Consider the following 17,633-nt stretch of genomic DNA (forward strand, 5'->3'; position numbering starts at 1 on the left):
TCCATAAGAGACACACTCAGGGGACAGACTCAGTGAGCACCAAAGCCCCACTGAAACAAGTCTTGCCCCAGAAGGGTGTCTCCAGCACAGAAGTTCTCCCACTGCAGACACAGCTGATTCTCACAGCCAATTGGCCTGGAGGTCAATTCCTCCCAGTGATATCTACAACAATCAAGGCTTAACTACAAGACTGTGCACAAAGCCCACAAGGGGTGCACCAAGAGTGTCCACCTCAGGTAATTGGGGAGGCTAAGCCACTGGGCCCTATAGGTCACCTAGCACAGAAAGCCACTCTATCAACACTGGGAAGCATAAAAAATGCGGAGACAAAGAAATAGGTCACAAATGACAGAAACGGAGGAAAGCAAACTACTGGATATAGAGTTCAAAACCACACTTATAAGGTTTTTCAAGAATTTTTTAGAAACCGCCGATAAATTTAGTGAGACCCTCAAGAAATCTAGTGAGACCCTCGAGGTTATGAAAAAGGACCAACTAGAAATTAAGCATACACTGACTGAAATAAAGAATATTATACAAAGTTCCAACAGCAGACTAGAAGATCCCAAGAATCAAGTCAAAGATTTGAAATACGAAGAAGCAAAAAACACCCAACCGGAAAAACAAAAAGAAAAAAGAATCCAAAAATATGAAGATAGTGTAAGGAGCCTCTGGGACAACTTCAAGCGAACCAACATCCGAATTATAGGGATGCCAGAAGAAGAGAGAGAGCAAGATATTGAAAACCTATTTGAAGAATAATGACAGAAAACTTCCCCTACCTGGTGAAAGAAATAGACTTACAAGTCCAGAATGCGCAGAGAACCCCAAACAAAAGGAATCCAAAGAGGACCACACCAAGACACAGCATAATTAAAATGCCAAGAGCAAAAGACAAAGAGAGAATCTTAAAAGCAGCAAGAGAAAAACAGTCAGTTACCTACAAGGGAGTACCCATATGACTGTCAGCTGATTTCTCAACAGAAACTTTGCAGGCCAGAAGGGTGTGGCAAGAAATATTCAAAGTGATGAATACCAAGAACCTATAACCAAGATTACTTTACCCAGCAAAGCTATCATTCAGAATTGAAGGTCAAATAAAGAGCTTCACAGATAAGAAAAAGCTAAAGGAGTTCATCACCACCAAACCAGTATTATATGAAATGCTGAAAGGTATCCTTTAAGAAGAGGAAGAAGAAGAAAAAGGTAAAGATACAAATTATGAACAACAAATACACATCTATCAACAAGCGAATCTAAAAATCAAGTGAATAAATGATCTGATGAACAGAATAAACTGGTGAATATAACAGAATCAGGGGCATAGAAAGGGAGTGGACTGACTATTCTTGGGGGGGGAAAGGGGTGTGGGGGATGCGGGAAGAGACTCGTACACCTATGGATGAGGACAGTGGGGGGGGGGTAAGGGCAGAGGGTGGGGTGGGAACCGGGTGGAGGGGAGCTATGGGGGGGAAAAAAGAGGAACAACTATAATAATCTGAACAATAAAGATTTAATTAAAAAATACTTAAGAAAAAACTTTTTTCTAATTATGATCTATGACATTAGTTCTATCTTAAAAATTAGGTAAAAGCATACACTATTCATATATAGTATTTATGACACTATGAAAGAATTCTGGAAAACATACAATTTCCAATGAAACTCTTTAAATTATGAAGGCTCAGAATGGGCAGTCTGTTAGTTCCTAGGTCTATACTTGATTCAGAAGCTATCAAATTCCATGGCACAAGACTTCATTAATTCACTATTAATTTCATGAGGCGTAGTTAGCCCTAAAGCTGGCAGAATAACCACCCAAATATGGTGGGATAGTATGGTCGAATGTATCAGCAAGAATGCTTTTACCCCAAACACAGTAGAGGAAGGTTCTGCTCTGTGAAGAGGCATCTCTACCAAGTAAGGATGGGAGCCCTATGTTCAAGAAACAACCAACTGAGCTACCCCTACCCATCCAGGGCTAGTATGTAAAAATTTTACTCGTTTTTTCTCTTTCCCATTAAAAAATAATACAGATGCTCCTAAATATTAGGTAAGTTCAGAAATGTATGAAGAAGCAGGGAAAAAAAACCTACCCACCCATAATATTACCTCTTAGGGAAATATGAATGTTAATATATTTCCTTGTAGTCTTTGTATGCTATATATTCAATTCCCTATAACATTTTCCTCCCATTACATTTATTTTATAAATCTAGTTTTTCATAGCCTCAGAACATTCTACCATTAATGATCATATTTAGGTTGGTTCCAAATTTTTTCCTATGATAATAAAACCACTATGACTATCTTTGTGACTAAAACCTTCAATAAAAATAATCATTTTTACCTTCTTGTTTGTTTTTTTTTAATGTATTTTATTGATTTTTTACAGAGAGGAAGGGAGAGAGATAGAGAGTTAGAAACATCGATGAGAGAGAAACATCGATCAGCCGCCTCCTGCACATCTCCTACTGGGGATGTGCCCGCAACCCAGGTACATGCCCTTGACCGGAATCGAACCCGGGACCTTTCAGTCCGCAGGCCGACTCTCTATCCACTGAGCCAAACCGGTTTCGGCACCTTCTTGTTTTTTAAAAAAATATATTTTTATTGATTTTGGAGAGGGAGAGAGAGATAGAAACATCAATGATGAGAATCATTGACTGGCTGACTCTTGCATGCCCCCCACTGGGGATACAGCCCACAAGCTGGGGCACGTGTCCTAACTAGGAACTGAACCAGTGACCTCCTGGTTCATAGGTTGATGCTCAACCACTGAGCTACACCAGCTGGGCTGTACTTTCTTGTTTTTAATACTCAAATAATTACTTGTTTAGTGTTGAGTTGTATTGAATCTTTGTTAACTAGATAAGTTAAATGGTATTTCATCATTGCTTTATAAGGCATTTTGATTATTAGTAGGGTCAAATATTTTTTAATACCGGCCACTTATACTATCTCTTTATCTCTTCTATTCTCTAATCATGTCTTTCCCCCCATTTTCTATCAGGGTTTGCATTTCTTTCTAATCCATTTGTATGAGCTCTAAATGCAATAAAGATGTTAACCATTTGCCCACAGAGGTGGGAAAAAGTGGGTTTACAGTTGTAATACAAATAATATAATAATCCTATTAATAAAAGCCTATGTGGTCGTCACGCCCTCATGCTGTGATGCCCTCACGCCGTAGTGAGCAATCACCAGGAGGCTGCATGTGTAGCGGGCGCGCGTGGGTGGGTGGGGCTGTGTGCGCGTGTGGTTGGGCGGGGGGCTTGACGCTGTGTGTGTGGCGCTGAGGCGGGTCCTGTGGCTAACGTGCGGCAAGGCCTGGGGGTCCTGCAGGTCTGTGCGGCGCAGAGGCAGGTCCCGTGGCTCCGGCCTACCTCTTTGGGGCAATCCATTGAGGAGCCCTGGATGGGTGAGCAGGGCCTACCTCTTTGGGGCGATCGATCGTGGGGCTCCCACACTGTGAGAGGGAAAAGGCCAGGCTGGGGGAGCCCCCCTGCCCCACTGAGAGCACAAATTTCGTGCACTGGGCCTCTAGTTAATAAATAATGATACAAGAATAAAATTTGTGTTTTGTGTACTCACAATATAAATCTACTTTTGCTCACCCCTGTATTTATTTCAAACATTTACTATATGAATTGAAAAATGCTTTTATGACATTCTCTCCTGATAATTACAATTTTAATATCCTTCCCAGAGTTTTAACCTGGCTTTCATTACAGTTATCTATCCAAGCAGCCTACCTGAGAATTTGCTCCAGAATCTTCTTTTTTGGTCTTCAGTGGTACCTTTGTGCCTATGTTAAAAAAAAGTCAAAACTTCAGATGTAAAGACCATATAGTATTGGAGAAAAACCTTAGGGGAGAGTGAAAAGTCTGGGGTTGCAGACCAGCCTCTTCGTAATTCTGACCAGGCACTGTTCTCTCTGGGCTTTTTCCCTTTTTTGTACAGCGAAGGAAGATACCATTAGTTATACTCTCTAGCCCATTTCTGTTTAAAGGTCTATGATTATCCATAAGCCATTTCTGATATGAGGCTATTGCTATTTACCTAAAATACCAACACCAGCTCTCTGAGAGATTACTTCAATAAGAGCTATCCCACACAAATGACCATTTTTAAATAATTTCTCCTATCTTAAAAAATATGGCAATATGGATTATTATGCAGCTCAAGTACTATCCTATTACTTAGTTTATTTCAATTAAGACAGTATATAATAAAAAACGATACTCTCTATACTCACTGAAAACATTTGTACCAGAGGTGGGATGATCCTCAACGAGTTCCACAAGGTTAAGGGGGGAAATCCTAGTTCTGCCTCGAGGTTCTCCTCCAGCCCATTCTTCATTCACATACTCATTAGGAACAATACTTTCTCCCTCCAAGAAACTTAGCACATCCTTCTGGTCTCCAATATATTCAAACTGAGCACCACATCTTGGACCTCTGAACAAAGAGTACATTTGTGGGTTAAACTAGAGAGTACTACTTTTCAAAATGCTTTAAAACCTTCATTCAGTCTTTCAATAAATATTCTGTGTTTACTATGGAATATGGTATACTAGACATAATTTAAACTTTTCCACGAATAAAACTTTTTCAGATATGAACCTGTTCACCTAGAAAGGCTAGTCAATGTCACAAAGACATGCAGAATTCCATAAGCTGGTGGTCAGTTTGCACTGCCATGTCTCATGACCAGTCTCTACATCTTTGTATTCTTGGACCACAGTAATCCATGGTTCAGTCTGAACTCTCTTTGTTATAAATGCACTGAGTTTAGAAGTGCTAACACTAAGAATCTCAGGGCAAGACATCAAACTTCCATGACAGAATGCAACGGGCATCAGCTGGGCAGACTCAATACTCAATAAATGTTGACTCAATCATGAGTTGTATACATAGATGAATGATCTTCAAAATTAGAAGGTTCGAATAAAACAGAAACTCGGCATATTATCTTGTAATACTTAATCTTTTACCTAACACTGTTGTTTTAAAAATGATTTTTGTATCTCCTTTAAAAAGGCTTAATTTCTGAGAATTAGAACAATCATTAAATGATCGGCAATTCTGACTGAAAATAAGAGATAAAACTGTGTTACTAGAAGGCATGATTTAATATCAAACCTTCCATTTGAGGTGTTAGAAAGGAAGTTTCAATAGCAACAGGCTAAGGAGATGCGAATGCCTGAAAAGAAAAGGTTGGTACAGTCTCCAATCAGATTCTGATTTAAGTCAGGTCAATGGACAGGGCTGTGAGAGCCCACTTCAGATCCAACCTGCTCACACATTAAACACAGCTTAAAAATAGGAGGAAAAATTGAACCTGAAATAGAATTCCACTATTGTGGCATCAGTTTTCTTATTTGTGGTAACCTTTGCATTTATTTTCTAAAGCCCTCAGGGAGCATCTACGTATGTCTGACCTATTCAAAGACAGGTTTACAGCCTTCAGCAAGTAGTGAAGTCTATTATTTTGCTCATTTAACTGGAACATAAAGTTGCACTGTGGCAGTGTTTTAAATCATACAAAAAAGTTACAATGATGCATAGAAAGATCATTAATTCTTCAGACATAAAGGAAGACCCCTCCAACTTAACTCTTCCTTTAGTTTCTTCTAGTTCCTCTTAAAAACAAAACAATACAAAATGTCTAGCTGTTTTTGTAGGGTTCATATTTCTATAAGGTTAAATATTTTCTATGACAATAATTTTGAACCTTCTAAAAATGTGTTAGTAGATAAATACCAGCTGACCCAAATACATTACACTGGATGACAAAGTGTCTCTGTTTAAGCCATGGCGAGGCGGTGGGAAATAGCAAGGTGGATTCCTTGTGCTGTCTACATGTCCTGTATTGATATGAGGAGTTGCTTAGGTCAGCTTGTACCAGCACGTTGAATTTTCATTAGCATTTTAATCCACTATGGCTTTTAAACAAGTACACTTTTCCTCATAAATCAAAAGACACACTGGGAAAAAATAATCACACATCTGAAGTGTTTAAGCTTGGTAATTATGATATAACTAGAGGCCCGGTGCATGGGATTTGTGTGGGGATGGGCCCGCTATGGGAGCGCCGCTCATCCTGGTCAGCTGAGCGGCTGTGGACCTGCCCTCTGAGTCACTCAGCCCAGTCAGCTGAGTGGTGCTCCCACTGTGGGAGCGCACTGACCACCAGGGGGCAGCTCCTGCATTCAGTGTCTACCTCCTGGTGGTCAATGCGCGTCATAGCGACTGGTCATTCGGCCGTTCAGTTGATTTGCATATTAGGCTTTTATTATATAGGATTGGTCACCTCCTTTGCATTTTGTGCAAAAGAACACAAATAAAACTTACTTATTAACACAATGAGATGAAACTGATTCTCTTTTCCCATTTCCTCCTCCTGGAACATCAATCTGGTAAAGACAAATCAAGGCAACCATTGTATTTTTTTCAGATTTTAATAAGATGAATTTAAGGCTAGATAATTAGAAAATACATGATTGAAACTAACAAGTTTAGATAGGTGTTTAACTGATTAAGTGGTATCACAGGTGCCAAAGGTAGGAAATCCAGAATTTGGTTTTAAAAACACACACACACAACTTGTGAGGCAGCCTTCCTTGAATAGCCAACCAATCCATTTCTTATTTCCTGGAATAAGCACATTAATATCATTCTACCCCTGACTGAGTTTTCTCTATCCCATATCCCCTAAGTTGGAAACTTCAGATGAGGAGGACTTAAGATAGAGACTAGGCATCAGGCATTTGGCACCACTGCCATGCCTATTCAAAGTGTTGGTAGAATTCTGCAATACTTTCCTGACCCCAAAATAAAACCTTTTAATCAAACTTGTGGATTCTCTCCATTTTCATCACTCTGGGATATTTTTTTCCACCAATGTAAATAGGGAAGGAATTAGTACTCAGTGGGCATCTACTAAGTGGCAAGCACGTTATAAAATACCTCACTTACAAAGCTCAATGAAGCTAGGTTGTAATAAAAGTTTTTGACTAAAGTATATTCAGTCTTTGAGATCTATATTAAATAAATCAGTGCCCTTCTTAATGAATTCTAAAAGCTCAAAATTTCAAAATAATTTTTTCAACTTGCAGGCTTAGAAATAATACTTATATCGATAATGTGGCAGATTCAGTGTAATTTATTTCAGTGACGTAACTGTGCTTTAAAAATACTGTTACATTGGATAGGAGAAAAATAAGGAAGGGTGCTAAAACTAACATTGTTCTTAATATTAATTCAGTGAATGTGGATAGATTTTTCCAAAGTATCGGGGCATATTTATATTGGACAATTTTTAAAGCCCACATTTTGTAATCCAAGAGACTCAAACTCATTTATATTAGAAAAACACAGGTTCTCTGATATATATATATATATATATATATATATTTTTAAGTCTCTGATGCAATGGAAAATCATTTGCCCTCCCTCCCCCTTTCATAGCTGTTAATGATCAACTATTTAAGCTACTTTATTGATATTTTCCAGTATCAGTAAGTTATATCAGAGACTGAGTCATACGTACTCTTCTTTTAGTTGCAAAGGGAAGTGGTAGTTTTTATATTTTATCCCCATGTTTCACAGTCACCTGGGCTTGGCACCTGGGCTCGACCATACAGGTCTGCTTTTACAAGTTAGGCTGTGAAGAAGTATAAAATGCTGACAATTTAATATAATTCTTCCCAATTGGATTTAAAATTATCATGTGAAAAACCATTAATTGACCACAAGCTCCTGTGTAAGTGCTTTAGTATTCCCAAGTCTATTTTTCTAAATGATGGAAATAAATGGAATGAAAGAATGAAAGAAACCAAAAACAAAATGTACTTCAAAGAAAAGGAAAAGTGGTACCGTAAGCTCAGAGAACATTCCTTCAGAACAATCTTGTACCTTTTGAGTCTTGTTTACTAAATTTTTCAAATAATTAACATATATTCTTAAGTGCTTAACAACCCTCCAAGAATAGCTGATCACCAGTTGACCTATAGTGTTTTTTCACCTTAGGATTTCAGATAGCATTTAGAAATTAAGTTCTAGACCCCCATAATATATTAACAATTAAGCATTATCTAGTTGAAAAAACTTTTATTTTTTGAATTTTCCAAACACCAAATGAATCAATGGAAGAGAGAGAACTAGAACCCAAGAATCGAAGCTTCCGATTACTTTTCCCAAAATGCACGTTACACAGAACCCACTGAACATATGACCAATTAAAACAATCATGACCCACTTACAATTACTTTGACATGGTTGGCAGGAAATACCCCAGTCTGGTTTCTACATTTCCCTCTGTACCAATCTGTATCTATTTTTTCCAGAAGATAAACAATTTCTCCAGAAGTGAGATTCAAATCACCAACTTGCTCTATAAAATAAAATTATAATTATGTATGATAAATTATTCTGGTTGCATGCAGATTTGATTAAAGCAGAGCACAAAGTATTTATTTCTGTCCACCAAGGCAGTATGTTCTACTGACTCTGAGAACAGATTATACTAATTGAATTGACTTAAAAATATCTTTTTTTTATATTGCTGTTATGAGCTTCCTCTTTTAAGATCTAATTAAATACATTTATTATGCACTGACTGATGGGAAATGGTTAAAAAACAACAAAAAAACCCCCAAACATTGCGCTGGCCAATGATTCCTACTATGTCAATATAAACCTTTTGCTGAATTCATATTGAACTATGAAAGGGTTTTATAGATGTAAAATATTCTTATTCTCAATCATGCTTAAAAATCACTGCAATCTCAAAATATTAACTAAGCAGTGGTTCTCAACCTTCTGGCCCTTTAAATACAGTTCCTCATGTTGTGACTCAACCATAAAATTATTTTTGTTGCTACTTCATAACTGTAATGTTGCTACTGTTATGAATCGTAATGTAAATATCTGATATGCAGGATGGTCTTAGGTGACCCCTGTGAAAGGGTCGTTCGACCGCCAAAGGGGTCGCGACCCACAGGTTGAGAACAGCTAAACTAAGGGAATACTACAGCTCTTTAGAAAGTAAATTTACTCACACTAAAATAAAAATCTATCAAGTAGATAATATGTAAACTTATAAATAAATCAGGAGTTTATCTGTAGTCTTGGATATAAAAGATATTTAAAAGTTGATTTGAAAATTATATTTTCATCCCATAAGTAATAGCTGAGCTATGTGTGTAGGTTTTACAATTCTTAGGAGAAAAGAACTTCATTTATTAAATTTGAAATAATTTCATTATAATTATTAATTGGTACCTACTATTCTGAAAGAGTTAAAAAGTTTGCAACTGGTAGGTATTTTGCTGTTTGTTCATGAGTAGGGAAACACCCTCTCTTTCTCTCTCATGGGGAGTTTCAAAAGCAAGGGTATCCAGCTAAGCTTTCTGGAATGGTTGGGTACAATTGACCATTCCTGAAGGTGGGTGATTGACAAGATGACCTCTCCAGTCTAGGATTCTGTTGTGCAGAGAATGAAGAAGGCTGGCCCTCAGAGATTAACCTAAGGAGGATGCCTGCTCCTGGATTCTAAGGGCTCTACCACTTTATTATTTATGTCCTTACCTGCTGGAAAATCATGAAGAATGACAGCATGAGGAGCACTACTGTCAACAGGCTTCTGAGTGTGGCTTGGATCCTTTGGGGGAAAACAGGGCTGTGAGTGAAGTATTCAGGATGAATGCTGGATTTACATTCACTCTGAGACCAATTTTTCCTCCCTCACTAGCGTCCTCTTGACATATGAGTACAAGATGCAAAACATACAGTTGAGCCAAATAAGAGAATCAATATCAAGTTGCAAAGGCATGTGCCCTTGCCCAGGGAGAACAGCAAATAACTCTCAGTTATAATATCCTCCAGCATTTTTTAACAATGAGAGTAAAACAAAATGGAATTACTGAACTTTAAAAATTTTTTTCACTAGGACCTATTCTACCCTGAAGTAGTGTTTTTTTTTTTTTTTTTTATCTCTTTTCCTATCTGGAGTAGCTTTTTCCTAAAACTGTGAACAGGACTAAATCTTAAGAACAGAGGCTTAAAAGTTGTATCTTCATTAAGATGGGAAAAGAAGAAAGTTCTGCAATTGATATGCTTGCCCTTTAATGAAAAGAGCTAATGACTTTTACAAAAGTATAATTCACAAAAGTAAAATCTACGTCATTTAGTGCCACTTAACTGAATGCTTTCTCTAATTTAAAAGCTAACACTACCTCCAATGCTTGGCCTAGATTTTCTATTTAATCTGAATGGTTTATTCAATACAATTCTAAGTAAGTTAGCAAAGAGAATTCAATATTCTCTAACCATCTAGCCAACTGCCATAGATTGGCTAGAGGAGAGAAGAAAGCTAAAGAGTGACCTTTTCTTATTAATAAGCAGTTGTTATTCTTAGTTTCTTTATATAAACTGACAGGCTAATAATCCGTTCATCATCATCAAATCTGATTAAAGGATATTATTTGGAGTTACAATTTTAAAACTCTTCAATACTGACTGGCAAACCTGCGAAATAAATGTAGGCACATTTTTTTGTGCCTTTTTTGTCTCTTCAACCCAACTCTTGTCCCCTCAGGGGTATCCCCACGCTTCTATTCCTCTGCCCCTCCCTGGCCATGATGTACCCAGTTGATCAGACTGCCCTGTGGATAATAGTCCACCTTCTCCATTTCCACCCTGCAGCACCTCTGCTCAGATCTTTTCTACATCTCACCTGCTCTTTCAACCAAAATGCAACTGTGGAGGCATGCTGCATTCTCTCAAGGTAGGTAAACTGAAATACCAATTTAGGTCAAGACAGTAATGGCTAATGGCAGTTTATTATATGAGTTTACAAAGTAACACTGATATTTTCTTAGGGGCCACTCAGCGCTTTCCCCTAAACAAATGAGCATCATGGGAATTTCAGGGATTACAGAAAGAAACTGTGACATATTTTAAGTCTGGAGGGGCTTTTAAAAAAACAATTATTTATGCCCTGGCCAATGTGGCTCAGTTGGTTGGGCATCATCCCGAGCACTGGAAGGTTGTTGGTATGATTCCTTGTCAGGACATGTGCCCAGGTTTGGGGCTCAATCATCTGTGGGGACATGCAGGAGGCAGTCAGTCCATGTTTTGCTCTCGCATCAATGTTTTGCTCTCGCATCAATGTTTTTCTCTCTCCCTTTCCCTTCCTCTCATTCTAAAAATCAATTTAAAAATCTTAAAAAATAAAAGTAATTATCTACATAATTTATTATGTGTGCATATGTATGTTTTTCATTCCCCACCCCCCTGATTTATGTCTGTGGAAAAAAGGAATGACTACTCAATAAATTGTATTAGGCTAACATCCGGTCAAAATGGCGGTGTAGGTATATGCGGTACTCGCATCCTCCCACAACCACATCAAAATTACAACTAAACTACGGTACAATCAACTTCAGAACCACCTGAAATCTATAGAAATCCTATAACTAATAATACAAAGAAGCCACTTAATTTGAATTTGGTAGGAGGGGTCTAGATGTGGAAGGGGCTGAACCTACACCCACATGTAGCAGATAAGAATTGGGAGGATATTGCCACTACAGAGGTCCTCCCTGGGGAGTGGGGTCCCAGCCCCACACCAGGCCCCTGAGCCCAGGGTTCCAGTGCCAGGGCACACATTAGAATCAACCAATGAGTCCTGGCCTGGTGGCTCAGTTGGTTGAGTGTCATCTGTGCTTTGGAAAGTTGTACGTTCGATTCCTGGTCAGGGCATATATCTAGGTTATGGGTTTGATCCCTGGTCAGGGCTTATATGGGAGGCAACCAATTGATGTCTCTCTCTTATATCCATGTTTTTTTCTCTCTCTCTAAAAATCAATAAAAACATATCCTCAGGTGAGGATAAAAAAAAATCACCAATAAATGCATAAATAAGTGGAACAACAAATTGATGTCTCTCTTCCTTCCTCTCTAAAAAAAAAAAAATTTAGAAAAAAAAGTACAAATTGATAGTTACACAATAGTCATGGGGATGTAACTTACAGCGTAGGAAATATAGTAAAAATATTCTAATAACTGTATATGGTGTCAGATGGTTACGAGATTATTGGTCATAATGATCACTAAGTTAAATAACGTCTAATTATTGGGTTGAAAGTAATATAATATTGTATGTCAACTCTAACTGAAAGATAAACAATTATATAAAGTAAAAAATAAGTAAATAAATTGTGTTAGGCTAGATGGCTATCCATTTGGAAAATAAATGATATCGGAGGCCGACCCCACACAAAACACACACATGAATCTCTAAATGAACCAACAACCTAAACATAACCAGGCCTGGGAGAATAGAAGAGGAGAGATCTTAACTTGTGCCTCCCAATTAACTTCCCTCTCTGACTTCAGTGCATGGATAACACTAGGAATGCTGCTCATCAACCTGGTCTGGAAGGTGAAGGGCAAGATGAAAAGGCTAAATAAGGTTGGCCACTAGAGGTCAGTACAACTCAGACCACACCATTAGGTAAATCTAATATAATTTAAAGCTCTTTTTAATATGACTCTAACTGCTAATGCAAATGAGTAATAAAAGCCTTCATTGTTCACTCACTGTGCTACTCACTGACTTAAACACCTTATATGCTTTAATTAGCTCATTTAATTTTTAAAAACATTTTTGAGATATAATTCACATATAAAATTCACCCATTTAAAGTGTACATAGTTTTACTATATTCACAGAATTGTGCAACCAACACCACAATCGAAGTTTAAAACTTTTTTAATCATTCCCCCCCCCCCCCCACAAAGAAACCTACCCAGTAGCAGCCACTCCCTATTTACCACCACTTCCCGCAACCCCCCCCCCAACCCCCCCACCCCCCCAGCCCTAGGCAAAGCACTAATCTACTTTCTGGATTTACCTATGCTGGACTTTTATATAAACGGAACATATAATATATGAATTCTAAAAACAACTCTGTGAGGAATTATCATACCCATTTCACACATTTAAAAAATGCAGTTTAGAGATGACTACCTAAGGTGGTGGAGGGGGAACTGAAACCCATCTCCCTGAAACTCAAATCTGTGTTTGCAACAAGGTAAACAATCTCCCACTTTTCCCATGATCTGCAGAGTCAACCTCATCTAACAGCATTAGATATTTTCTGTTTACTAAGATAGGGGAAAGTATAGCACATTTTCAGAGATCTTTACCTTAGAACTAGGCTTTCAAATAGGTAAGATTTATTTTCTAAAAAATGTAATGCTAGCCATGAACCCAGAAACCTGAATGAGGTTTCATTTGAGCATCACTGTATGTAGTTGGCCATCAGAGGCCAACTCTGCAAGCCTACGGTACAAGATGAGTGAGGTCATGTTTAATGTGGAAAAAAATTTGGACTGTTAAAAAAGAACTCTCATCTTTTTAGCTCCTTCCTTCCTTCCTTCCTTCCTTCCTTCCTTCCTTCCTTCCTTCCTTCCTTCCTTCCTTCCTCCCTTCCTCCCTCCCTCCCTCCCTCCCTCCCTCCCTCCCTCCCTCCCTCCCTTTAAAAAAACTTAAATCTTTATTGTTGAAAGCATTATATATGTAGCTTCTATTTTTCTTAAAGAAAAGCTTTTTGGCAGCCCAATTCCCATGGTTACCCCCCAGTGTGTTTTGAGAGAGGAAGGAAGACAGAGGGATAATGCTGGATCAAAACAAAGAGAAAATGAGTAATAGAAGAACTTTCTCCACGTGAATTAAACTTAGAATTTTCAGTATCCCAGCTGCAACTAGCTTAACATGTGTCTTCTCTGCTCTCCAATATACAAATTTTTAGTTTCTCAGCAAACTTCAAAACATAAACTGCCTTCTAAGAAGAAAGAATTGGACTAGATTATGAAAACTAGGATGAATGGGAAACCAAATACTTTACTTGGATTAAATGATTGGTGGATATTATTTTTCATGTTTGCTACATTAAATAACAGTAAAAAATTTAACTGGGTAACTTAAAAAGCTCTTTTAAAAAATATACCTCTAAACATAGTTCAATGGCATTTTTCTTGCTAAACAAATGAACTTCGATGATCACTGTATTCTCCCAGGATCCACAAATTTGTTAGGCTTAAATTGTAACTTCAGGTTGTTGGATTACATTTCATTTCATTATTTTATGAGCTATAATCAGAGAAATGAGGTTTACACTAAACTTAAATCTTACAAGGGAAGTGCTTTTTTATGGCAGACTAAGCATTTATAGGGGCCCCTTTATTTTATTTTTTTAAAAAATATATTTTATTGATTTTTTTACAGAGAGGAAGGGAGAAGGGATAGAGAGCTAGAAACATCGATGAGAGAGAAGCATCGATCAGCTGTCTCCTGCACACTCCCCACTGGGGATGTGCCCGCAACCAAGGTACATGCCCTTGACTGGAATCGAACCTGGGACCCTTGAGTCCACAGGCTGATGCTCTACCCACTGAGCCAAACCGGTTAGGTTTATAGGGGCCCCTTTAAAATAATTATCCATTCTGCTGGGAAACTAATCTCTGGCACTTTAGTAAACATCTTTACATTATTTAAAAATAAATGGCTCTCACAGTTGAAAATTAATGACTGAGTGCTCTGGTTGCTGTAAGACAGCACGGTATGAAGAAGGCAAAACACATGGTAGTCACTGTGTATCAAGGTGATTAGTAAGGCAGTGGCAAGTCTCTTAGAAGTAATTTATTCTTCAAATGGAATAAAATGCTGCTGTAATTTTCACTCTGGTTAAGAAAATGCTAAAACCTGAGGATGAGATATAATTAATAGTTCTTTGAAATGTGCTGCCATGGGTGATATGAGGGCTGTACAATATTAATTCCTTTACGTTTGGTCTGCTCCTAAGATGTTCATCAAGTGGGGTGATAATCTTCATCTGAGACAGGTGAACTCTACCAGTGACTTTTCCCTTTTGGCATTCTAAGTAATTATTTTCTGCCTGCTTCAGCAGCACAAGTCCGTCCCCACGCTGTAAGGTACAATACCACTCCTGAAGCAATTATTATTTAATAAAACATTATTACTCTTCCCACATTTTAATCTTTGGAGCCTAAAGCATTTAATAATGTGTAAAGCAGTAATAACAGAGGCTGGTGATTTTTTTACATTTGCCACTAAAGAAAGAGCTCTATTTTACCTTACAAGAGAGTTCTCCGGGGTTTGCGAGACAATGTTTTCATTGGCAATCCCATGAGGCACAGACAGCTTAAATATAACCCAATAAGAGGATTATTCACAATCAAAAAACCCTCATCATAACTTGCTGGTCATTTGGGGATTTGGAAGGTGTAAAGTACAACTTCTCCAGGAAAATCTTCACCTGACTTCCTCATGCTCCAGGTCTAGTGGGGCCTGCCATTTCTCATGGAGACCGAGTCCTTGGGAGTGTGGAGTTGAGCCTATAGCTGAATGTGGCCTAAAGTTCTCTTTAACAACTAGAACCAGGAAGTTCTATTCTATAGGACAAGGTCCACCAAGTCACCTGGTGCTTGAAGGATAAATACTCAGCACCTGAGCTCACAGCCTATAAAGACCTGCCTTTGAGTAAGGGTTCTCAATGGCTGTTGTCTTCTGAAGGCTGATGGAGCGGGCAGCTCCTCTACAGGCTAATGACTCTTTCATTTGCCTTGAATCTCATTTACAAAGCTTCTCTGCCACAAAGCATCTACTTAAACCCAGTTCATTGCCTGACTCGTCACTTCCTGGTTCACTAAGCTCTGTCTGATTTTATAATGGTTTTTATATCTGTACCCAGCCCTGGCCAGGGGACTCTGTTCCCTGCCATGGTCAGTTTGGGCTGGTGAGTACAGGTCAGAGGCCTTTACAATATAAAGGCATTCCCAGGGAATGTGATCACACAAGCTCACTTTCAAAAAGCAAAGGGGCTGCTTTGGCCCCTCCATCACTCAGGAGCAAAGATGCAGAGTGCGAGGGGTTAGGTACTGATGCTTCCTAGCATTTATGTCAGAGTCCCAGGGCTCCCAATGTACCCAGGTTCCTGGTTAGAAACTTAGTGGCAAGGTAGCCTTGGAAAAAATGAGGAATTTAAGAAATTATTTCATAATGAGACATACTCCTCTAATATACCATTATTTTAAATTTATTAATTTGATTCTTCGAATGCTTTATTGACATTACATGGCTATGCTAAGAACCATAAGTACTATTTCCATAGTATGGCATAATGGTTAAGAGCATGGGCTCAGAGTCAGTTGATCTGTGTTCAAAAGCTGGCTCCACCATTAACTAGCTTTGCTCCCTATTTTTTTAAAATATATATTTTTTAGCCCTAGCTGGTTTGGCTCAGTGGATAGAGTATTGGCCTGCGGAGTGAAGGGTCCTGGGTTCGATTCCAGTTAAGGGCACATGCCCAGGTTGCAGGCTCGATCCACAGTGGGGGGTGTGCAGGAGGCAGCCAGTCAATGATTCTCTCTCAGCATTGATGTTTTTCTCTCTCCCTCTCCTTTTTTTTTGAAATCAATAAAAAAAAATCTATATATATAAAAGCCTAAGTGACTGCCTGACCGTACAACTGCCCAACCGGTAGCTATGATGCACAATGACCACTAGGGGGCAGACGCTCAATGCAGCAGCTGCCGAGCTGTGGTGACTTGACAGCTACGGTTCTCGGGTGACACACCTGGAACCAGAGAGGAGGGAGCTCGATTCTGGGGTGCGTCACCTGAGAACTGTCCTCTCGCAATCCGGGACCCCTCGGGGGATGTTGGAGAGCCAGTTTTGGCCCAATCCCCACATGCCAGGCCGAGGGACCCCACCGGTGCACAAATCTGTGCACCGGACCTCTAGTAATAAATAAAATGAAATATATTTTTTATTGTTGATAGTATTACAGATATCTCCCATTTCCACCCCTTTACCCCTACAGTTACTTGATGGCTCTGTGTACCATTTTCTTCATCTGTATAATAGAGATAATAGTAGTATCTACCTCACAGGGTTGGTGTGAGGAATAAATGAGTTATTTAACATACATAATGTGCTTCGAACAATACCTGGTCCATAATAAGTGCACAATACATCAGGCATTCTTTTTAAATAACCTAACCCAAATAATACTTCTGGGTTTTAGCAATTAAAAATGTCATCAATTTAAATGAATATGAGTATATATGAATACACTCCGTCTTTCTTATCTATCCAAGGAAAATTTTATAAAACCCTATATGGCTTAAAGTGAAAGTAATTTCTGGCTCAATGATGGAAATGTAGCACAATATAAAATCATTAGCTGCTGTTCTTGATAAAAGCTACTGTCATGCAATTATTTAAAAAGTACAAACAGGCCCTGGCCGGATAGCTAAGTGGGTTGAGCGTTGTCCCGATAAGCCAAGGCTTGATCTCTGGTCAGGGCACATACAACAACCAACCAATGAATGCATAAATAAATGGAACAACAAGTCAATGTATGTGTTTTTCTCTCTCTTTAAAAACCAATCAGTAAAAAAAAAGTACAAACAGTCCTGATCTCCCTATTTTTTAAAACATGTTTTTATTGATTTCAGAGAGAGAGGAAAGGAGAGGGAACTATCAATCAGCTGCCTCCTGTACAACTCCTACTGGGCAGGTGACTTTTTGGTGCATG

General features: G+C 38.6%; 1 protein-coding gene across 3 annotated transcripts in view; it reads right to left on the bottom strand.

The window, feature by feature from the left end:
• The window catches only part of SH3D19 (SH3 domain containing 19), a 153,820-nt gene that overhangs the window by 6,752 nt on the left and 129,435 nt on the right, over positions 1 to 17,633 (bottom strand). For all 3 annotated transcript variants that reach the window (XM_014455834.2, XM_014455829.2, XM_014455839.2), the window contains 5 exons: positions 9,595 to 9,667; positions 8,268 to 8,398; positions 6,358 to 6,419; positions 4,259 to 4,461; positions 3,756 to 3,808 (listed from right to left, as the gene is read on the bottom strand). In XM_014455834.2, coding sequence (XP_014311320.1) covers positions 3,756 to 3,808; positions 4,259 to 4,461; positions 6,358 to 6,419; positions 8,268 to 8,398; positions 9,595 to 9,667 — 522 coding nt within the window. The remainder of the gene's footprint in view (positions 1 to 3,755; positions 3,809 to 4,258; positions 4,462 to 6,357; positions 6,420 to 8,267; positions 8,399 to 9,594; positions 9,668 to 17,633) is intronic.

The sequence above is a fragment of the Myotis lucifugus genome, unplaced genomic scaffold, assembly GCF_000147115.1.
Source record: "Myotis lucifugus unplaced genomic scaffold, Myoluc2.0 scaffold_1, whole genome shotgun sequence".
NCBI lineage: Eukaryota > Metazoa > Chordata > Mammalia > Chiroptera > Vespertilionidae > Myotis > Myotis lucifugus.